This window comes from Helicoverpa armigera, chromosome 2, assembly GCF_030705265.1.
Source record: "Helicoverpa armigera isolate CAAS_96S chromosome 2, ASM3070526v1, whole genome shotgun sequence".
Lineage (NCBI taxonomy): Eukaryota > Metazoa > Arthropoda > Insecta > Lepidoptera > Noctuidae > Helicoverpa > Helicoverpa armigera.
This window is the reverse complement of record NC_087121.1, coordinates 769,063-793,169: the sequence shown is the minus strand read 5'-3', so window position 1 is coordinate 793,169 and position 24,107 is coordinate 769,063. Positions and strand designations below refer to the sequence as shown.

Genomic DNA, 24,107 nt, shown 5'->3' with positions numbered 1-24,107 from the left:
CGTGAAACGCAGCAGAGTATGTTTCAAATGTTTATCTGCACGGCACCGCCGGAGTACGTGTCCCGCCGCCGCCGTGTGTGACGTCACTGCATGCGGACAACCGCATCATCGCCTGCTGCACTACGTGCCGACCGCTACCGCCGAAGAGGTCGTCGCCCCAAGCACGGTGACACAATCTGGTAGTGAACCAATTGAAGTGGTAACTCACGTTAAGACGAACGGCAACGAATGGTCAGTGCGGTTGAAGGTGGTTCCTGTAATGATTCACGGACCTAATGGTGAATTCCGTGCAAGCGCACTGCTGGACGACGGCTCCACAGTCTCATTGATTAGCGCGTCGTTGGCAGCGCGCGCCGGTCTGCGCGGGCGTACACAAACCATGCGAGTTCGTGGCGCATGGGACAAGAACGAGCTAGTGTGTGCGGCAGAACTAGTGGACTTAATCGTTTCTAACAAACTCGGTGAAAAGTTTAATATAAGTGCGCGTAGTGTCAACGAACTGAGCTTGCCAGAACAAGGGTCACTGAACTTTCAGTGCGAGACCTATGACCACTTACGCGATATTAAAGACGATCTGTGTTTTGCGTCGTTAAAACCCGACTTACTGATAGGGCAAGATAATTACCATTTATTATTTCCTTTAGAGACACTAGTAGGCAAGCCAGGCGAGCCGTGCGCCACCCGCACACCATTGGGTTGGTGCCTGCACGGCAGGGTACCGAGTACACAAGCTCAGCACGCCGCGTTGTGTATGTCGGTCGTCGCTACTGCCGATGTCTCCGCGACCGCCGAGCTGCATGAAGACGTGCGACGTTCCTTCACGCTGCACAGTGATTCACGCTCCATACAAAGGCGGCCATAAATACGAAAGTCACAAATACTTTTAATTTATTTATTTTACACGTTGAAATATGTTAAGATAAGTGTAAATTATTAAAATTATAACATAACCACATTTATTTAAAAAAAATATCATTACTATTTAGGTGTAAAAATGTCTCGCAGTAATTTTGTTTTAGACGATAAACCTAGAACATGTCATACTGCGACTTTTAATGAAAAATCTATATAAATAATGGTTATTTATACTAAAAACAACCATAAAGAAATAAAATAAAACAACAAAAATACATGAACAACCTTTTTTTGCAAATACACACAAAACACAAAATATACCAGAATACATTCAAGCTCAAAAGTATTTACTACAAACAGATAACAAATCTAGAACATATTTTGATAGTACATGTTTTGTTTTTGACAGGTAACTTTCGTAAATCTGTTAGGAAGGGATCGGAATGAAGAAGTTGATGGTTCAACTTTGTCAGCATTCTGAGATACATGTAACTCAATTCGCTCTACATCAATATTTTCAACTGCATTCAGCCAATCTGAATATTTATCTATAAACTTAGATCTCCTACGATTTGATTTTGCTCAATAATGAGAAATTCGTTTACATACATTCATAATTTTATTAGTTAAAGTCTCTAGTTTGATATTTTCGATGTCATCCGAAAAGCACGATGTTTCTGTCAAAGTATTCAGGACATGTTGCATTTTTCATTTGGACTACCCTCTTTAGAGTGCCAGATGTCAAAAATAGTCGTCCTCGAAACAGAACATTTGAAAACTTTACCTCAAAACAACATGAAAGCTGAACTTAAAATATAAAGTTTTTTCTTTACTATGGACATGCATACTTTGACACTCCTTTAACCCAAGAAGGGGCAGAAAGATGCAGATGAAACTTATATGGTTTTATAAGAACATCCTCTTTATTCGAAAAACATTTGCCTCAAGTGCAGCACTGAGCAGCAAAAAGTTATAGGTCCAAATGAAATCAAAGTATACCAAACAAATCTACAAAAACGCTACCTTCAATAAAAAAATAAAATAAAATATTAAACGCATTAAAAAAAATAAAAAAGTAGTTGATAATAGAAGTACATACCTTGGTCTTGGACCTCCATACTGTCACCATACGTAAACACTTGATTTGGAATAGTGACACTCAAAAACAAAGTGTTAAGATTTGATGACTCACACGTTGCGATAATTAGACTCGAGATGCGCTAACTTCCGATGCACAAAAGTGAATAATAATTTGACCTTATGACACTGGTATTTAGAGTTTTCGAAAGCTTCTTTACTTGTTAATCACTTAGTAAGTAGATCTAATGGGGATAAGCCAATGACATTTTTCGATTTATGGCCTTAGAGTGAATCACTGTGCGCTGGAGCCAATGGGTGCCTCACCAGCAAAGCATCAGCTGTTGGCTAATGACCTCGTCGACCCTACGAGCGCTACGAGCAGCGCTACGAGCGTAGCGGACAACACCAGTGCTACGCCGCTGTCGACGACGTCGCTCAAGCAAACTATTATGAAGCCGACTAATATGTACTCTATAAGCTAAATATAGCCACACGAGAAAACTACGATTGCTCGGTGTTACAAGATGAGTGGCTACAGGGACCTACCTTCTTGTATAAGCATCCGGAATATTGGCCGCTAGATGTCGTTGAACCTGCGAACAAAGAGTTATTAGAATGTGTAACAGTAATTGATAACAATATAGAAACCTGTACCTTACCTGTACCTGAACCTTCACGCTTCTCTTCATGGCTACGCTTGCTACGAACAACAAGTCGAGTACTTACCTTCGTTGATAACATTATCAAGGCCATCAATAAGAGAAAACAGATAGCTTCCACCTGTAATCTGAATGATGACGTGATGGACAGGGCTGAACGCTTACTAATAAAGCAGTCACAGGCTTTATCATTTGGAAGAGAAATTAAGCTACTTCAAGCGTCTATGCCACTACCTACTTCGAGTAAGCTACTTACCTTATCTCCGTATCTAGATGAGCACGGAGTCCTGCGATGTGGAGGCCGCATCAACGCTGCTCCTGAAATAAGTCCAGATGTTAAGCAACCTGTTATACTAGATGGTCGCAGTCACATGACTCAGCTGATTGTGAAGCATTATCACCAAAGAGCGTTCCACGGCCACCAGGAGATGGTGGTAAATGAGCTGAAACAGAAGTACTGGATTATACGTATTAGACCTACTGTTAAACATGTTATTTCAAAATGCATGCTGTGCAGAATCAGGCGTGCACAGCCTCGACCTCCTCGAATGGGAGACTTACCTGAGGGACGATTGGCGCATCATCAGCGTCCCTTTACCCACACTGGAGTGGACCTGTTCGGACCTATGGAAGTGACCATAGGACGTCGCCGAGAAAAAAGGTACGGCGTGTTGTTTACCTGTCTCACTGTGAGGGCTATACATGTTGAGCTCGTAGGAAGCCTTACCACCGATGACGTCATAATGGCTCTCCGACGAATGGCAGCGAGACGCGGGTGGCCGCGATACCTTTACTCGAATAATGGTACTAATCTGAGAGGCGCCGACAAGGAGTTGAAGAAGTGTGTCTCCGAATTGGATGAGAAACTCTTAGCTGACGGAGTACAGAGTTACAGCATGACCACTACATGGACGTTTTCCCCCCCTGCCAGCCCACATTGGGGTGGGGCATGGGAGCGACTCATCCGCTGCGTGAAAAACGCACTGAAAGTGGTGCTGAAAGAGCGAGCACCCCGAGACGCTGTTCTACAAACTCTCATGACAGAGGTTGAAGTGATGGTAAATAGTCGGCCCCTCACCCATGTGAGCGTTGAGCCGAACACTGACGAGTCATTAACACCCAACCATTTTCTCCTTGGCTCATCCTCAAACCTACCGACTATGGGCACCTTTGATGAGTCAGATACATTCTTGCGCAAACAGTGGAGGATTGCTCAGCAGCTGGCTGACTCATTCTGGCGACGGTGGGTGAAGGAGGTGCTGCCGGACATGCGTCCGAGAAAGAAGTGGCAGCAGGAGCAGAGGCCCTTACAAGTGGGTGACCTCGTTTTAATTGTCGATCCCGCATCCCCACGAAACGTTTGGCCACGCGGCATAATTCGAAGGGTGATGCCAGGCCAAGACGGCCGCATCAGAGTCGCCGAGGTGCAAACAAAGTCGGGCATATTGCGACGACCGGTAGCACGAGTTGTGTATATAGCTATCGGGAATGAGTGCTGACGCACTGGGGTGGGGGATGTTAACGATGGAATTAGTTTTTGTTATTTTATCTTTTGTATTTTTTACCCTTTGATTTTTGTTGTAATATTTTTAATTTCATTTAACTAATAAATTGACCAACGAGGGCGAGGCTCGTACGCATTCCGAACTCCTTGCAGTACTGGCTGCAACTAGCTGTTTACTTTTTAGTTCGTCTTTTGTTTCTGTTTTGAGTTGTCATCGCGCCGTCTCGCAAAATTTAGTAGAGTCATTAAAAGTTTAGTTGGATTCATTATAGTTTTAGTAAGATTTGTTTTTGTTAACTCAACATATTATAAAGATAATATAAATAACCAGATAAGTTAACCTAGTATTAGGTACCTACTAAGTATATCTGTACGCTCTCCGAGCAGGGCATAGTGAAACATTATAATTATACTAACACCTTGTAACCTATGTTCACAGAATAAAGAGCTTTGACTTTGACTTTGACTTTGGCAACGAGCCGCCCTCTCGTTTTTTCTTGCCTTCTTTAACTAGTTGTTTAATTTAAGGCCCAGTTTTCCCTCTTTCCCGGTGTTTACCGCAAACTATTGATACAGTCCACCTCCCACCGAGCACAGTATGCTTGTACCTTATAGAAAGAGACAAGAATTAGGGTCAATTCCCACTGAAAGAGCAGCGGCCGGCAGCGGCCGGCAGCGGCCGTAATTGCAAGGGATTGAGCGCGAGCGCGACGGGCCGCGCGGCGCCGCACCGCGCCGCGCTCTTACATTTTCCGTGCTCTTACGGCCGCTGCTCTTTCAGTGGGAATTGACCCTTAGTGTCCAGGAACACTTTCGAGCGTAACTTTTATTCGAGACTGCATCTTGGGTTTTTGCTTTTTGCTTGGATCCCATGGCATCACTCCCACTTCAAAATTCTTGATAATTAACCCCCGCTGCCCAAGGCTCGCTTCACGCGTGGACCATGGGACTGTCACTGACTTGCTTGCCAGGCAAGATACTCTACACTATAATAAAAAAGAGGAATCATTTGTTTTGTTTGTTTGAATCTAATAGGCTCCGGAACTAAATCGATTTCAATCATTCTTTCACTGTTAGAAAGCCCACTGTCTGCGCTGTACATGAACTATTTTATATCCGGGTAAGGGACGAAGTTTCACTTTGATGCGGATGAAACAGCGGGAAATAACATCAAGCAGGAAATAAAAACAAACGTTTTAAAAAAATCATTCATTTATTCAAAGTAGGCTGAAAATTCGGTACTTATTGAACGTCAAAATTACAAAAGACAGCTAAACATTTTCTTGGATATGTGCTACCTTAACTCTAACTTATGGATAGGTACGTTATAGGTAATAGAACTTATATAATTCTCGACGCTCCCTGGACGGTTAATTAAATTGCGCAATATTACTTACTTTACTCTGCAAAATTTACTGAGTAAAATTAATATTGAAGATAACAATTTTAATTGCTCAACATCTCTTGTAATATTGCACAATGTTATAGCTTCCTTATGCCAGGGTTGGTAACTATACAGAATTGTACCTATAACACATAAGTGGCGAAAAGAGCCTCCTACGTCGTTGTAATCTGTAGGGGCGACGGACTTGGGGAAGTCCCCGCGTCCTCGGCCGCGCGGCGCCGGCGCGCGAGTGTCGGCGCTGCTGGCGCGACGCCGGCAGCCCGACACCTATCTAGCGCCAACTCCTGAACTTCCTTATACGTGACAATCTTCACCTTTTCTTTAATTTGTAGGGTTGTTGCTTACAAGTCGCGAAAGTTTAAAAAACTTTATAGCCTCTAAACGACGGGGTCGTCTCAAAACACTACTTAAGATATGGAACTGCTTAAATTCATCTAAATCGACAAGAACATTACAATCAAAATTGTGTTTCAAAATACCCTTGATCCTTTTTGCCTTCACAGTCTTAAGACATTATAAATATGAACACAATCTTAATTTAGTTCAGTCTTTATCACACTAAAACCGACATCTACATTAAAAATAATTTTTTTTATATATAAACTCTTTTGCAAAAAAGGCGAATTCTTTTTCTTTTAAACGATTTTGTATATGTTTCAAAAGGTTTTAATGACTGGAGTATGTTACTAGCATCAAAACGGTTAGCCAAGCATGCATAAGAGTATATTCTGAATTTTGGAGAATCGCTACTAAACTGGTTAAACATTGTTCTGAACTAGTTCTCGGTAGAAAGTCCTTCAGCGTTTTAAGGAGTTTTCGGTGTGATTTTAGAAAATCACTTCACCATTTACATACATTTACATTTATACTAAACCATTTAGTACAGCTGACAATTTTTCTAAAATGTTTTGATGTAGCAAAAAGGTCTATCAATCAGTTATTAAAACTGATTATGCAATTCATATTTTCAGCAAGTAATATTTTCCAGTCATCAAAACCTTTTGAAACACACATTAAGTTCTTATATCAACATTTCGCAAAGGTGCCCTTTTTTTGCAAAAGAGGGTTTATTAAAAATTCATAAAAGTTTTCCACTTCCACATTTCAATAATATAATCTTATGGTTCTAAAAATCTGTAGAGTAAAATAAATTATACTATTCATGTTGATACACCGTTCTAAAAATGCGTGGCAAAAAACCCAACTTCTAGAGCAATGCTTCAGCATTTTACATTCTATTTTGAAAATCCCGCCAGTATAGCATATACTGGAATATTTTTTTACTATACCCTATTCGCGGAGGCATGAGCCAAAAGGTAAACAAACCATAAAAAGAGTTCATTATAAGCATATTTTATAATAACCACGGAAGTGTTACACTGACAACATTAGAAATGACATTTTAGAACGATGTCTGTTAAATCTGTGTAATCCTTTTAGAATTATTTGAAATCAAATATAATAAATACCGTAAAATATTTTCTTAATTTTACATGTAAAAGCACCTAAAAGACTTAATTGTCAAATATGGAACGCTACTAAATTGTAGAGCACAGATACTGCGAACATTTTACATAAAAATGTAACGTTTTGTCATCTGTCGGGTTATACCCGCCATCTTGAAAGTGTTGATCTTTGTTTACCATTTGGCTCACGGCTCGGTAAATAGGGTATAGTGCGTCACCTTTATCTACTTATAGTTAAACAAGATTTAAAGATACGTATACTTTGATATTATAGTACAAAAAAAAGAGTCATTGACAAGGCAAGTTCTGTTACACACATTCTTAACCACACTTTTTTATCACTGTTTAAAAAAATATCCCGTATATATCGGATGTGTCGTACCTAATCATATTAAATTAAATACATTAATACACTGGTTTTTTCTTTGTGCAAAGAAAAAACGTAAAAATTTAAAAATGAATTTTTCAAACAAAGTAAATGGAATAAAAATGTGCTAGAATTAGAACACCATATAAAAGTCGGTCATTACAAGCAACCAAAATTCTCCCTTGAAACTGACAGCTGTCAACTGGTCAAAACATTCAATACTCTTAACTTTATCTCTACTTTACACATGATGTTGTAAATTATGAAAACGAAAAATGACTCCTGTGGCTAAACCACTGAATGGATTAGGTTATTATTTTTTACAATTCGCCATAGAATATCATAGTATATATGATAGGATATAATGTGATTAGATACGACACACCCAATATACGTCATCATTCTCATTTAAAAAAAAGTAAAAAAGAAGGATGCTACTATGACGGGTTTCGAGTTATGTCAGAAAGGATATGAACAAAATTCGTTACAATCACACTGACAACAGGCGTGTAGAAACACGCCTTGTGTCCCCAGCAGGGTTGGTATCAGATTGACTAAATCTGAAATTGACCATGTCACAACGAGTTAGGGGGAAACTCGCCCCTGGGCTGCGGCCCAGATTACCATGAGAAATAAGTGGCGTAGGTGAATCGACCCATTGGAATTTAGTTTCTATGAAATCTGGTAGTTTTGTGACACTTTTCACAGCTCAAAATTTTCAGAAGGCAAAAAGACTTAGAACATTTTCATAATTACCATCAAATATAATATAAGTTTTTAAAATTTTATACAAGAAGTGGAGCTCCTAGATTAAGTCAACAATAATATAATAGCACTATCGAAAAGACGTAAATATAATAAATATGCAAATTTTAAAAAATAGGGTGCTACAAAAAAGAACTTCAACAAACTCCCTTTTGGCTTCAAAAGTATTTTTGTAATGCTTGAGTTGACATTACACTTATGGACGTTAATATTTTTGACGGAATTTATGAAAAGATCTAAGTTTTAATGCCTCCTGACGATTTTTCGATAATTATATTTATACTTAAGAGCTCAATTTGTTTTACAATGTTTATATTTTAAACTATATACTAAGCGTCCAGCGTTCTAGATGTAGTTATCGGCACGGATATTGAGCTCTCGGCGGAAGAGTGGGGATCGCTTTGCGCACTGTACACATAAGGCAATAAACCAATAAATCGCTTCTGCGCAGGTGAAGGTCAGGGCTCAATACCCGTGCCGATAACTTTAAAGTATTTTACTTACAATGTCTTTGATGGAAATTATGAGAACGTTCTAAGTCTTTTTGCCTCCTGATGGTTTTGAGCTGTGAAAAATTTCACAACTACCAGATTTCATGAAATTAAATTCCAATGGGTCGATTTACCTGCGTCACTTATTGCTCATGGTAATCTGGCACGCAATTAAGACATTTTTCGAATGAGGGATTTTCTTTTTCATCTTTTCCTAGCTGATGCCTAGATGGCGCTGATTTTAGTTCGTTACTGGAAGTGACGGAGCCTCACATCTTATCAAATCAAAGTCATATAATTTTGAGATCGTATAACGAAACATACTCGTCATCAATAATTTTAAAAAATATATAAAATAGGGAATGAAAATAGAAGAGAAGGAGAAAAGAAGTCAGTCAGATTATTCTCCGAATATCCCGAGATTTTGAAAACAATTTGTCCAGAATTTTGACTTTCTTTAAGCTACGTGTTAACCTTGTCATTTTAGCAAAGACCCGGTCGCGTAGTAGGTACAACGCCATCTATCACTGTCTAAGGTTTAATTTGTTAGTTGTCAAAAAGAAAACCTCCCATTTTCCAGTTGCGTGGTCAATTTGAAATCTAGTCATTCTGTTACCACTCTTGTAAATCGCTGAAACGGGTAAAAAAAACGGTTTTACTGGATGGAAGAACTACTCTCTAAATTTTTTCCCTCTGAACGGCTTTTTATAAGCGAGTCTTTTTCTCTTAATTTTTCTTGGAGATTTGCCCAAGTGACAGCTTCCGTGTCTGTCTCATGATTTTTGTTATTTTGTTCATATTTTTTTGCTAACTCTGCGGCATGTTCGGAGGGTATAAATTTCCGCGCATTTTGGGAAGGCTTTGAACCCTCGCTGTTTGCGGGGGACTTCACTGTTTGGACAGTTTTTCGCTTAAAGAATATTGGTTCTAAAGAAACCGCCTGTGTTTTTCTTTTAGTGGGCTCTAACCAGTTATTCACCTTCTCTATAGACTTTTTCATTTCTGTGTCTTGTGGCAACATTAATGGGGTACTGCTATTACAGCACGAAGAATTTGAAGTACTAGGTTTTTCCAACTTATTTTCAAAATATTCCGGAGTGCATAGTTTTACCGGTGTGTCGTTGTTAGCATACAATTTCAACAGCGTTGCTATGGCTACATTTTTTTCTCTTTTCAAATCATACGAATTCGATTTCGCGGCGTCGCTAATTTTAAGCTTTAAATTTGTAGCATATTCTTCAATATTATTTTTATTTTCCGGTTCCTTGTGACAGTTTGATGAACTATTAGCTTTTGGTATGAATGCTTCCACTTCTGGGTTTAAACTGCTTTGTTTTGTAATAGCATAAAAGTAATCAGAAGCATCGCCAGCATCTTCTCCTAAATAACTTGTATCTGTATTAGAATTATTGCTATTAACCTGAAAAGAAGCAAAACATTATTTCTGATGGGTAAATACTAAGTAGAGATAATTTGGATAAGGCTATGGTTTAGCTATTGGCTATGTGCGCGACGGTGGCGACACGTAGCGTTTACAACATTTGAGGAAGCTGTCAAATAATAACAATGTAAACATTAATTAAAATAGTATTGTTGACATTATTTAAGTGCAATTTATTCAATAGTTTTAATGTAAAATGAATATAATAATAAAAACCGGGTTTGAAACTATTACCCATAATATTAGTTTCCAACCACAAACTGAGACAAAAGGCAATAAATTAATATAAGCCGAGCATGTAAGAAATGTGGAAGAACTGCGACATAACGGCCAGAGCTACTTAATACGAGCCCACGTAATTCGTCAGACATCTGTGACACTAACACCATACAAAACCAGTTTAAACGTAAGTAATGTTTATGTGATGCCAGAATGCTATTACATGTAAGTCATTTCCAATTTACTAATTGTAAGCTTCTTATCCTTCTTATTATTTTTTACAGATCAATGGTGCTCGTGTCGTCACTGATGTAAAATATGACTGTGTCTAGGTATAATCACATGTTAGTGCTTTATTATCCTATGTTAACAACACCAAAAGCTTGCCAACGACCAGTAATGAACAACAGTGGGGCAATTTGATCAAAATAAATATTCTAAAGGAAGATACTTTGAAGATATGTTCCTACCAGTTGCAAAAAAGAAATGTAGTCTAGTGCTTTATTTTTAGACGCTCTTGGGAAAATATAAAATTTACATTTGCTACTGAGGCCGTTATTTTTGCAGTTAACAAGGCAACAACAGTCATGGCCCATTTCTTTGCTTTGATTTTGTACTGCAATCAACACATTTGACAGCTGATCATCCGCATTTGTTTCCAATTTCTGCCGTGTTGTGCGCTGCGGTCGTTATCTGTCCGCCACTACTCGCTTATACAACATTGCACATAGCCAATACAACACTTTTCACTAGACTGGAAAGAAAACTATTAAGGTGAGGTGACTTACCATCTTTATAATTTTCCGTAAGCCGATGAGATCTGGCGCCTGCTGCTCTGTTTGAATCGCGTTTCTCTGAACTCCATGTCCAAACATCATTTGAATTTGTTCATCAGCTGGCAAAAAAATAAAAATAATTAATTAACAGCCAATTAATTTATGTGCTTCTTTAGCAATACTGTCTTGTAATTGTCTTAACATGTCTTTTCACACACTAAACCGGACCTTCAAACTAAATGGACAAATTATTTCAATTCTTCTAAATCGTGACCAGATCACTCCTCATGGCGACCCTGCCATACTAGCGACATCATATATTCTACCTATTTACATGGAATTTCTACTATATTTTTCAATCTTCTAGACTTCGGTGTATTGATTGCTTTTGGACATTGCATTGGCGTCCATCAAGATTTTATTTTTTTTGGAATATCGACGAAGAACACCAACCCAGAACAAACTAACGCTATGGGCACAAGGCAAAGCAAAGAACAAATGGTCATTGCACAGTCTGCAGCCGGAAGCAACCACGAAAAAGCGACGGCGGAACACCTTCAGACGATCAATATCCTTCTGTCCATAATATGCGCCTGCATGCTGCTGGCGGTGTTGATCGGATTCTTCTGCCTGTACAAACGACGCCACACCAACCGGATGCAGAAACAGCTAAGGAGTGGCGTTTTGGAACGAGTAATCGCACGTGTCAGCTACCGACGTCGCAGGGAACACAGGGAGCATGAGGACCCAGAAACCAAGGTGTAACAGTGACCAATCTATTGTGACCAACAAGTTAGTCATAATTAGTACGCGCATCTTAATTTCTTTTATTTTAGTAATTTTACTTTTTTTTTGTATTATTGAGCCTCTTAACACTTGTTGCATTAGGTTATGAGTATAGAATTAAAATTAGCAGATATTTATAAGCAATTAAACATTGTACGGTACGGATTCTATTTCTAAGTTAGGTCCTGCAAGAATTGTAGGTACATAGTAATTTTGAGAATAAGATTTTAGAAGCTAAGAACTTGTGTGTGTCGTTTATAATATTTTGAGTATTTTACCTAAAGATGCGTCTAAAGAATTATTATTTTTATGTTCATGTATTTTTTATAATGTACATATTTATAATGTCAGGTCAGGACACCTTTTCACACAAGGTCGGTTAGCCCCAGTTTAATTTAAAGACAGCTGTAAGCCTATTGCCTAAAATGACCGGTGATGATGAGGTGACTAATGACTTAATTTCTGCTATTGAATTTAATGACTCAATGCTTATTGATGGTGATATGTCGATTTTAATTAATTTTGTTTATTTATTTATTTAATAGTTCATGTACACAGATACACACACAGAATACAGAAAAGAAGAAAGATAGAACATATAGTACATAGGCACAGCTTATTTCAAGAGAAATTTCTTCCAGCTGGCCCGTTATGGGAGAGTTAGAATAAGAAGAGATGCAGATAGTGTGTAAAAAAGAAAGAAGCTATAACTAAAAATAAATACTAACATTAACCTAAATACATATGTAATATATATATATAATATATATATATATATATATTATATTTTTATATATATATATATATAAAAATACACTAAATACTATATGCGTCTATGATGATAAGGACAAATAATGTTCCTTCAACTTCCGTTTAAATAAAGCAACAGTTTGGCAGCTCCTCAGCTCAGGCGGCAAATTGTTCCATAACCGTACAGCGTGCACGGTGAAGGAGTAGGAGTAGAAATCAGTGGAGTGGGAAGGGATTTTAAGTAAGGATTTGAGATGAGTCCTGCAGGACGCATCAGGTGAGCGGAGAAAGGAGAAACGTTCCCGCAGGTACGAAGGAGATTTAGGATTGAAAAGGATATTAAATAAAAGACACAGAATGCGAGTGTTCCTGCGAAGACGAATAGGGAGCCACTTGAGATCCTTGCGAAATTGTGAAACATGATCATACTTTTTAAGATTAAAGACAAAACGAATACAAAGATTTTGCAAGCGCTCAAGTTTATTTAAAAGCTCCTCGGTGGCATCCAAATAACAGGCATCAGCGTAATCTATAATGGGTTGGATGAGAGTCTGAGCAAGTGAAATCTTGGTTTTCAAGGGCAAAAACTGTTGAAGACATTTCAGCGTATGAAAAGTATAGTGAACTTTGCGACTAACTTCATTGACCTGAGCTGACCACGATAAGTAGGTATCAAGAGTAACATCCAAGTTTTTCGCTGAATTAGCGTAGTCAATCTGAACCCCATTCAAACACAGTGGTGGTAGTGACGCAACATCTAGCCTGCTACGCATGTATCTGCTGCCAATAATCATGGCCTGAGACTTCCTGGGATTAATTTGCAGTCCAAAGGACTGCGCCCAATCACAAATCGCATCCAGGTCACGATTCATGGCAGCAACGGCAGCTTCTGCATCAGCACAGGGAAAATGTCTGTAAAGCTGCAAGTCTTCTGCATAGAGATGGAAGTGGGAAGAAATGACCTTTGTGACAGAGTCAATGAAAATAGAAAACAGGAGAGGAGAGAGAACGCCACCTTGAGGTACACCAGCAGAGAGATTGCACCAGCCAGCGGTAAGGTTACCAAGGCGGACACATTGTGAGCGGCCTTTTAAATACGAATCAAACCAACTTAGGGAGGAAGGGGAAAAGTTTAAAGATTTTAGAATGCCGAGAAGAATATCAAAATCTACAGAGTTGAATGCACTGCTAAAGTCAAGAAGAACTAGTAAGGTGAGAGATTTGTTTTCCATCGCAAGGCGAATAACATCGGTGACCTTCAGCAGTGCTGTTGATGTACTGTGACCAGGCCGAAAGCCAGATTGTAAAGGACTCAGCAGGTCCATTCTGGATATATACGCAGACAACTGACGATGAACTAAATGCTCAAGAACTTTGGAAACTTTGGAAACTTGTTTTAAAGAGTCGATTAACTAATGGAGCAAAAATGCGTTTAGCTACTTGTTATAGTTCTGTCGAATTGCTATTAGAAGGTATGTGTAAATATTTACTTACTCACAAGTCAGATACTGCTTTACTGTCTAGACTACAAAAGGCTAGACAAGGTGAAAAGTCAGTTACAGAGTTTGCTCAAGAGATAGAGAAGTTATTCGTAGAATTGACCATTTCATAAGCAAATGGTGATGATAAAGCGTATGAGGTATTACGTGTTCTTAATGAAAGGAACACTATTAAGTAGATGTTTTTCCGAAGGGTTAAGAAGTCAAAAATTAGGTACATTTATTGTTAAAGTTTCAATTATTACTACTTGTCGGCCTACTGGCCTATAAACCAATTTGAATTTGGAGTACTTAAAAAGAATAACATATAAAAAAGTGGTTGTCTGTGTTGTGTCATTGTCATTGTGCTTTCATGAAAATGTATTTGTAATTTTCTCCTAAATAAATATTATTGTGGATACCATTGTGCGTTATTCTCTGGGGTGGGAAAAAGCTCCCACTGACAGGTCATGGCCCAGACGACGTTTACATCGAAAATTGAGAATTTGAATGGCACAAATTATGAAACCTGGAAGGTTCAAGTGCAGGCGTTGCTCACGAGAAATCAGGTATGGAAATACGTAAATGGAACTATACCTAAGCCGGACTCAGCAGTGGAGTCGTGCGCATGGTCTGATAGACTCACAGGAAAGAAAATTAAATTCCTTCAATCTGACAACGGCGGTGAATACTGTAGTCGTGAAAAAGAAGGCATTCAAAGAAGGCTGAGTATTTCGCGATCACCTCAAATGAACGGAGTCAGTGAACGAATGAACAGAACTTTACTTGAAATGGCTAGATGCATGTTATTATCTTCTGGTTTGTCCGTAGGATTTTGGGCGGATGCTGTTGTGACTGCGTGCTACATACGCAATCGTTGTCCAACGAGTAGTCTAAATGGTGGTATTCCATTTGAAAAATGGACTGGAACTAAAGTCAACTTATCCAACATAAGAAGTTTTGGAGCAAAAGTCTATATTTTAGACAAGACACTAATGAAAGACAAATTCGATGCTCGTGCTAAGGAGGGAGTTTTTGTCGGGTATCCGAGATGTACGAAAGGATACCGAATTTGGATACCAGGTGAACATAAAGTCGTTGAAGCTCGTGATGTTAAATTTGTTCAAAAAGAGGAACCAAAACAGTTTCATCAGAAAGTTGAACTGGAAGTTGAAGATACTCATTCAAATGCGAAAAGTCCAGTTACTACTGAATTCTATACTTATTTACCTGCCACGCATGAGACATTGACAGGCGCTGGTGATCAATCCAATGAAAGAATTCATACGGATGTTGTACGTTGTGTCCCTGAGATTGATTGTCACGGGAATGGAGATAGTTGTCCTGGTGATGTACATTCAGAGGTCGAGCCAGCTAATGAGGGAAATAATACGCAACAAATTATCCTGAAAAGAGCCGCTGGAAGACCGAAACTTGTAAAGGGAGAACGTGGTCGCCCAAGAAAAGTATATAATATGGTAGAAGTTCAAGAACAAGAAACTGAACAGCATGAAGAAATGCTTCCGGACTCAATGGAACCTGTAAAAGATATACAGGGTGATATTAATCAAAATGTAGATGATGAAGAGTTTTTCTCAGCGATGGTTGAAATATCACTTGAACAGGCTTTATCAAGCGATGAGAGTGAAAAATGGCAAGAAGCAATTTTATCTGAGATCAAAAGTTTAGTGAAGAACGAAACTTGGGATATTGTTAAGAAACCGAAAGATCGCGAGATTGTGGGCTGTCGCTATATCTTGACAACTAAACTGAATGTCGATATGACAACAAAGAAGAAAGCTCGTCTAGTAGCAAGGGGTTATAGTCAACGTTATGGTGTAGATTATCACCAAACTTATGCCCCAGTAGCGAGACTTGAAACTATCAGACTTTTAATGGCACTAGCGGTAGAATTGAATTTAGAAGTCCATCAACTAGATATCAATACTGCTTATTTAAACGGCAAAATCGACGAAAAGGTATATATGCAGATACCAAAGATGTTAGAAGAAAACCTTCATATGCTGATTCAGAGAGAGGGAGAGGGCTCAGAAATTGGAAAGCGTGCTAATAAAATGTTAGTGGATCTTCAAGCTGGAGGAGATGCCTGTCTCTTAAAGCGTTCATTGTATGGTTTAAAGCAAGCGGGACGACAGTGGTATATTAGATTAGATGAAACACTTCGTCGAATGAATCTGAAACCAAGCAAAAATGAACCGTGTCTATATTATCAGCGGAGGAAGGATGGAACAGTTTTGATAGTTGTTATATATGTTGACATTTTAGTTGCTTGTAATGATCTTACTTTGATACAAGAATTTAAGAAGAAATTAGCTGATGATTTTGAGTTAAAGGATTTTGGACCAGCCAAATATTGTTTGGGTATAGAGATAGTGAAGGAAGACGGTGTAATAAGTCTATCACAGCGTAAATATATCCAAGACACATTAAAGAAGTTTGGAATGACGTACTGCAAAACCGTATCGACGCCTTTTGAGGTGGGACTAAATTTTGCAGCTCCAAAGCGTCACGAAGAATACAAGGAAAAGGAACTGTGGCCATATCGCGAACTTTTAGGAACATTGATGTATTTGAGTGTTGCCACAAGGCCTGACATTGCTAATACAGTCTCAAAGTTAGCTCAATTTGCAACTTGTCCAAATCATACTCATTGGATTTCCGCTAAACGAGTTCTTCGATATCTAAAGAAGACTATTGACTACCGATTAACATTTAGAAAAACAGGAAAGTCGTTAACGGGTTACTCAGACGCTGATTGGGGTAACTCATTAATTGATCGGAAATCATACTCTGGTTACGCTTTTGTATTAGGAGGAGCTACAATTTCATGGCGATCGCAAAAGCAAAGATCAGTGGCTACATCCTCAACCGAGGCTGAGTATATAAGTCTTAGCGAAGGTATGAAAGAGGCTCTTTACCTCAGTAGTTTGTTGAAAGAAATAGGTCTGTTAAACTTATCAAAAACTACGATGTATGCTGACAACCAGGGGGCGATATATATTGCAAACGATACCGGCTACCATGCCCGTAGCAAACATATAGATATAAGGTATCATTTTATTAGGGATGTATTGAAGGGTGATGTTGTAGAGTTGAAGCATCTGCCGACAGATTTGATGTTAGCCGATGTATTAACTAAAGCTTTACCCGCGATTAAACACTATAAGTGTACTTCAGGCTTGGGGCTAGTATAGTAAAATTGAGGGGGCGTGTTAAAGTTTCAATTATTACTACTTGTCGGCCTACTGGCCTATAAATCAATTTGAATTTGGAGTACTTAAAAAGAATAACATATAAAAAAGTGGTTGTCTGTGTTGTGTCATTGTCATTGTGCTTTCATGAAAATGTATTTGTAATTTTCTCCTAAATAAATATTATTGTGGATACCATTGTGCGTTATTCTCTGGGGTGGGAAAAAGCTCCCACTAACATTTATTTCAGCACGAAAGGATCTTGCCCATATTAGTATGGAGTCAAAAGTCAGCAACGCCCAAATTCCAGTTCTATGTCATACGATAGCTTTACAGCCATATTTGTAAGATATCTAGATTTAATCCTACTAATATTGTAAACGCGAAAGTTTGTATGTATGGATGTTTGTTACTCTTTCACGCAAAAACTACTGAATGGATTTTAATGAAACTTTACAATAATATAGCTTATACATCAGAATAACACATAGGCTACAATTTGTAAACATATTGTTCGAAATACTAAACCTGCGCAGACGAAGTCGCGGGCACCAGCTAGTATTATATAAAGTTCCGATTCAAAAGATATTGGACATTAAACATGATAAATTCCCACTGGTTTTTTATACATTTTATCGTTTATAGACAGCATTGCTATTAGTTTTTCACTAGGAACTTCATGATCATCATGAATTCATGACTTAATTGTATGTTATTAGATAAACATGTCAGTTATTTGAATATATTGTATACAGTAAATGAATATATACATGGGCCAAAAGTCGAGATTACAGACCGTAATAAATAAAGCATGATTGAAACGATGTCATGTACTGCAATATCAACAAGAATGTCTTATTTTTTTTATTTTTTAACCGGTGCTTTTTAAGACTTCAAATTATCATCATAATTCTAGTTTTTATTTAATAAGGCTATCTTATAATATACTTTCTCTGGGCGTTACTGGGACACAGATGGGCATGGTCCTTTGACCTCCTTAAAGGATGCCATCAAGGTAGCCGAAGATGAAACTAGCCTAACTGCGGAACATCAGACTGTCAAGTCATATAAAAGTAGGTCTACTCGCACTATTAATTTTGGTCAACGTGGATTTCGTGGTCGAAATTTATTATGATATTTTCGAGGTAGCAGACAGCCGCATCAAAATTTAGCTGCGCCAAGGAACACATGGCGGGGCAGCCACGGTGCTCAGGTATATCGACGAGGAGCGTCAAGTTACGGTGCCTGGTGTGTCCGTGGGAATCGTGGCAATTACGCAAACTATTCTAATAATATAAATCTAAATCATGTTACAACAAATGAACGACATAATTTCTTTTAGACTTCAGAAAATAGTAATGATCTTTCTTCGGACCAGAATTTGGGATCATTTTTAGAGTTCCGTACCTAAAGGGTAAAAACGTCCGTCTGTCACCAGGCTATATCCCATGAATATGGTGATAGTTAGGGTTGAAATCACAGATGATGTATTTCTGATGCCGCTATAACAACAAATACTGAAAACTAGAATAAAATAAATATTTTGGGAGGACTTCCAAACAACAAACGTGATTTTTCGCTCATTTTTGCTCGATATCGATAACATTGTCCTTTATTCCTAAACTTTGCAGCTATTGTTGTGCCACTAAATAAATTATGTAGAAAGAAGGTTCAATTTGAGTTTACTACAGAATGTCAGAATGCCTTTGAAACTCTTAAAAAAATACTTTTAGTCCAGTCAATTTCAAGAAAAAGCAACACAGACAAACAAAAGTAGACACTCAGCTTGATCTTTTATCAACCTGTTTGAACCCATCCGAAGCAACAAATAAAGTAAACAACTATTTTGTTAACGTTGGCAAAAATTTAGCTGAAAAAACCTTTTACAGAAAGAACTGCAATCAATCAATGTTTGCCTGAGACACATAACTCTCTGGGCTCTTTCGTATTGTTAGAAACAGACGTCCAGGAAGTGTTATGTATAATTGATGGTCTAAAAGACGTGTGCTGTGGGTTGGGATAACATCCCTAACAATGTGCTAAAAAGTTTCAAACACCTTATTGCACCGCCTCTAACACACATTTTTAACTTATGCCTTGGTAAAGGAACATTTCCGAATTTGCTTAAAAAAGCTGTCGTAAGTCCTGTTTTAAAGCTGGGGACAAAGCCAATGTCACTAATTATCGACCCATTGCAGTATCAACAGGTCTTTCAAAGATTTTGGAAAAAATAATAAACAGTAGATTAATTAAGTATCTTGAAAATAACAACTTACTATCGGATCAACAATTCGGATTTAGGCCTAAAAGATCTACTAACCAAGCAGTTCTTAAATTAACAAATCTCATCTGATCTAGATAATAGCATGATCGCGTTTGACACCGTTTCTTGTTCCCTATTATTGCACAAACTGGAAAAATGGGGGTAAGAGGAGCACAATTAAAATTATTTTCTGACTATCTCAGTGATCGTCACCAATGTGTAAAAATTGGTCAATACAGGTTGGTTGGTACAACAAAAATTGGTTTCAGGATCCCTCAAGGCAGTATTTTAGGCCCCACCCTTTTCTTAATTTATATAAATGAATTAAGCAGCTTGTCACTTGCAAATGGTGTCATCCAAACTAATATTATAAATGCGAAAGTAACTCTGTCTGTCTGTTTGTCTGTCTTTTCTTCACGCCTAAACTACTGAACCGATTTGTGTGAAATTTGGTACAGACATAGTTTGCAACTTGAGAAAGGACATAGGATAGTTTTTATTACAAAAAAATAAATAAAAATAAAATTATTCCGGACATATAGCGCCATCTATTGGTCAAATCAAAAATGTGCTGGTAGTCACTATTCCACGCGAACGAAGTTGCGGGCAAAAGCTAGTTATGTCATATGCTGACGACACAGCTCTTGTGTTCTCAGGCAAATCTATAGATGAGGTTTATGAACTTGCCCAAAATGGTTTTAATATAGTGTCTAATTGGCTTCACAATAACCTACTGACATTAGATTCAGATAAAACCAAGTACATTTTATTTACTATAAGAAATACTAACATTAAGAACACTAACCTACACATTTATGCACATAATTGTCATATGAGTACGTCCGCTTACACAGCATGCGCTTGCCCTACATTAGTAAAAACTGACCATATAAAATATCTAGGTGTCACGATTGACGCCCAGCTTAACTTCCGGAAACATATTGACTCATTATGCACTCGAGTTCGTAAATTGATATTCGTTTTTAAAAACTTGCGTAACATAGCAGACTTCACTTTAATTCGGCAGGTGTATATGGCCTTATGTCAGTCTATTCTTGCCTACTGTATTAGCTCCTGGGGTGGCGCCCCTAAAACTATCCTCTTGCCCTTGGAACGTGCCCAAAGAGCAATGCTGAAGGTCGCAAGCTTTCGTCCATTCAGATTCCCCACCCACCAGCTTTACAGGGAATGCAAAGTGCTAACAGTACGCCAGCTATTTACTACTAAACTTGATAGGCCTTTTTTTATAAATAAATTGTTTAAACTAGCCGTTTTACCGCGGTTTCACCCATGTCCCGTGGGAACTACTACCTGTACCGAGATAAAATGTAGCCTATATTATTTGCAGATAATGTAGCTTTCTAATGGTGAATGAATTGTTTAAATCGGTCTAGTAGTTTTTGAGTTTATCCATGCCACCCAAACAAACGAAGTTTTCCTCTTTATAATATTAATATAGAGAAATACACTGCTGCTTAAAATAATGATTCAATTGATTAAATTACTGGTATTTATTATATTCACAATGATTTTCAGATGCATTTCATTTTAAAATGAGTGTTCAAATAAAAAGTTTAGTAACAAAATTGATGACTCATGAGTGAAGAATGCAGTGAATGTTGTGACATGTCTTCACTTGAAACAATATCATATGACAACGCATTACGAATTCTGCAACTATAAGAGTGCCTTATTGAGGAAAGTAAACAATGTTTGTCTCAGATTCAAGTATAATAAAATTATGGAACATGTTTACACATGAATTAGTTAAGGATGTGTAATTCTATATAAATACTATTAAGAGAAAAAATTTGTATTTCTGTTTGTAATAGATAAATTCAAAAACAATGGGAAATTATATGTCTAGCCGCAAAATTATTTATTGGACACATGACTAAACTTCTAATTTTATAACTAAGCAACGGGGAAATGACATAGCCTCTAATAAACTAATTCGTCTTTTTTACAATGCCAACTAAATCTACACTAATATTATAAAGCTGCAGAGTTTGTTTGTTTGTTTGTTTGAACGCGCTAATCTCAGGACTACTGGTCCAATTTGAAAATTTCTTTCAGTGTTAGATAGCCCATTTATCGAGGAAGGCTATAGGCTACTTTTTATCCCGGTACGGGAAGTAGTTCCCACGGGATGCGGGTGAAACCGCTGGCAGAAGCTAGTATTCTATAAAAAGCTTCAAGTAAAGGTCATCAATTATTGTGACTTGTCCTTCTTATTTATGCATTGTCATCTAATTTTCTAACTCTGCCTCGTTTTTAGCATATTGCCATTTATAACCTTCAATTTAAAAACATTGTATTAAGAATTGAAGTTAGTGACGAAAACGAATCGCTGCAAAACCGACTCCACATAGTCCTGTCTGCCCTATCCCTAGAGTGCAATTCAAAACCGCGTAGGTGCGGAGGGGCGAGGCGGCCAGCGAGCTGAGGCGCAGGTAGTTTCAGCGCTCGCCACCGCGACTGAGGCTGGGCCGGCCAGCAAGCCGAAACTGCGGTGGTGAGCATGAAAAGCATCTGCGACGATAAACTCGCATGGGACCGCCAGAGCCTCGTGACAGAAGCCATGCTTGCTGCATGTTGCTTGCTTACATTTTAAACATACTGAGTTAAAAAATTAGAAGCTAGATAAATATGTTTTATGATGTCATTTAATGGTATTTTAGAAGTTTACTGTTAGAATGCATTCTACAAATTTTGATGCTAAAATAACCATCATGCTGAGTTGTATTTAGAGTGGATTACTTAGAAGATAACTAGTGGCTAAGATAGTATTATTTAGATGCTCGTTAATTGTGGACAAATAGGACAAATTACGGAATGTGGTGTTTTTGCGATTTACCATGAGCCACTGAACAAGAAACTGAATGTGCAAGAAATTAGGTAAGGAAATTAATATTACCATCTTCCTGCAAAACAGGCGGCGGGACATCGCCCACAACGAGACAGGAATCTATTCCCTCATTTTTCCCAATTCTGCCCGAAGCTCTTCTAATGTCTTTTAGCACCTCTTCCTTTGTAGACCAAGCTTTCACAGGAGCCATTTTTCCTTAAAAAGATCTGGCGTCACCAACACAATTCGTTTTAAGGGTAGACAGGAAATGCTATTCAAAGTAATACAAATAGAGAGCAACTTACAGATTGCTATGTGAAGCAAGCTAATTCTTCTTATTTTATTTATGGGCCTTATCAGTGTTTGTGGAGCTGAAAAAAAGGACATAAAACATGTTTTACTTTTAGGAACAAACAAACAAAGTCACAGTTAGAACATAAATGTTTAATAGTAACAGCAAAATAAGAGTGTAATATGTAATAGGCGTTTGTTTTAAATAGATCTGATTTACGCAGATAAATTTATAAAAGACCTTAGCAATGGGGAATTGACTAAACTTAGTAAAACTGGTATGTTAATACGTCGTGGGATATGATATCATTAGAAACAAGGTCATACAGGGGCGTAATAAGACGAGGGCAAGAAAATAATAATTAAGAAAGTAACAATTATGGACCCTAACGGGCACAGCAGGTAGCACTTACAAGACTTACACTTGGTAGTACTTAGATTTTCCTTTAAAAACTTGAGTTATCAATAGATTATTTAGTTCTAACTTTTGCACAGTTTTTGATCTATATCTCAGAACGGACAAACATTTCAACAAAGCTGTCATAGTAAATATTGTTCTACATAAAAAGACCTATCCAATGGTATATATGATATTCCTATTGGTGGGGTATACCAGGTCCCATATATTTGTGCCCATTGTCCTTTACAGATAGAATAATTTCTGACTCGATCTTCGCTAAAGAAACTGGTATGCAAACAAAACGAAGGCACAGTCGAATGATGACAGATGTAGCCAATTTATTAAAAGTAGTAAGTACCTATGCTTACTAAACCAATCTTTATGACGTACAATTGGTTGAAAAGATCCAAAATCTCTTTTACTTACCTTAAGGTTGTCACAGGGTGCAGCTACACACAAATTACCAGGTGTAACAACTAGCAAGCGCAAGCTCTGTGTGACTTCATGCACTGACTTCTGTCATGCATGAGTCATGTCAGTCAATTGGCGACTAATGGTCAGTGTTGCCAATTGCCAGCGGCAAATAGTCAAACATAAAGCCCATCGCCATTGTGTACACGGGGTATTGGTGTATGTTGGCGGACTCAATCAATGTGAGCGTGCATTCGGCGAGTTGTCGGTTTTTTTGGCACACATCAAAGGAATCGTGGCCTAGTGTGGCCGGCGGTGTTTACACATTGGGCCAATGTTTAGTTCATCACCGGCATTCACCCAGGGCCGCGCCGACCCCCGGCAGCGCCTGTGTGCGAAACCTATGAAGCGCCTCTTTTTTAACGAATCATCATAAAACGAATTTAATTTTTGAATGAATATTTTTAATTGTTAAATTTGACTGAAATAAATGTTCTCCAGTCAGCGGCGGCCCTAGCCATTGCGAGGCTACGTGCGGCAGGTCTATGCGAGGCCCTTTGTTCTACGTGAAAAGTCTGTTGTGAGCTAGGAGTTATTTTCTTGTTAATAAATGGACTTACAAGCGGCAAGTACACATTAG

General features: G+C 38.2%; 2 protein-coding genes across 5 annotated transcripts; one reads left to right on the top strand and one right to left on the bottom strand.

Annotated features, from left to right (window-relative positions):
* The first annotated feature begins 2,737 nt into the window (after window positions 1-2,737).
* On the top strand, window positions 2,738-4,093 carry LOC135118677 (uncharacterized). The gene has a single exon (XM_064041281.1). It carries the CDS (start codon window positions 2,738-2,740, stop codon window positions 4,091-4,093), a length of 1,356 nt encoding a protein of 451 aa, XP_063897351.1.
* A 1,199-nt stretch (window positions 4,094-5,292) lies between these two features.
* Window positions 5,293-23,616, bottom strand: LOC110378774 (uncharacterized). Of its 4 annotated transcripts, none has more exons than XM_021338167.3 (5): window positions 23,483-23,616; window positions 22,671-22,736; window positions 22,435-22,592; window positions 11,041-11,147; window positions 5,293-10,012 (listed from the first exon to the last, which is right to left on the bottom strand). In XM_021338167.3, the coding sequence occupies exons 3-5, from the start codon at window positions 22,574-22,576 to the stop codon at window positions 9,248-9,250; spliced, it is 1,014 nt and encodes a 337-aa protein (XP_021193842.3). In that variant the 5' UTR covers window positions 22,577-22,592; window positions 22,671-22,736; window positions 23,483-23,616; the 3' UTR covers window positions 5,293-9,247. The 4 variants fall into 4 exon arrangements, with proteins under 4 accessions (XP_021193842.3, XP_021193840.3, XP_049699818.2 ...); XM_021338165.3 differs by having other exon boundaries at window positions 22,435-22,581; XM_049843861.2 differs by lacking the exon at window positions 23,483-23,616 and adding an exon at window positions 23,415-23,438 and having other exon boundaries at window positions 22,435-22,581.
* Window positions 23,617-24,107: the final 491 nt, after the last annotated feature.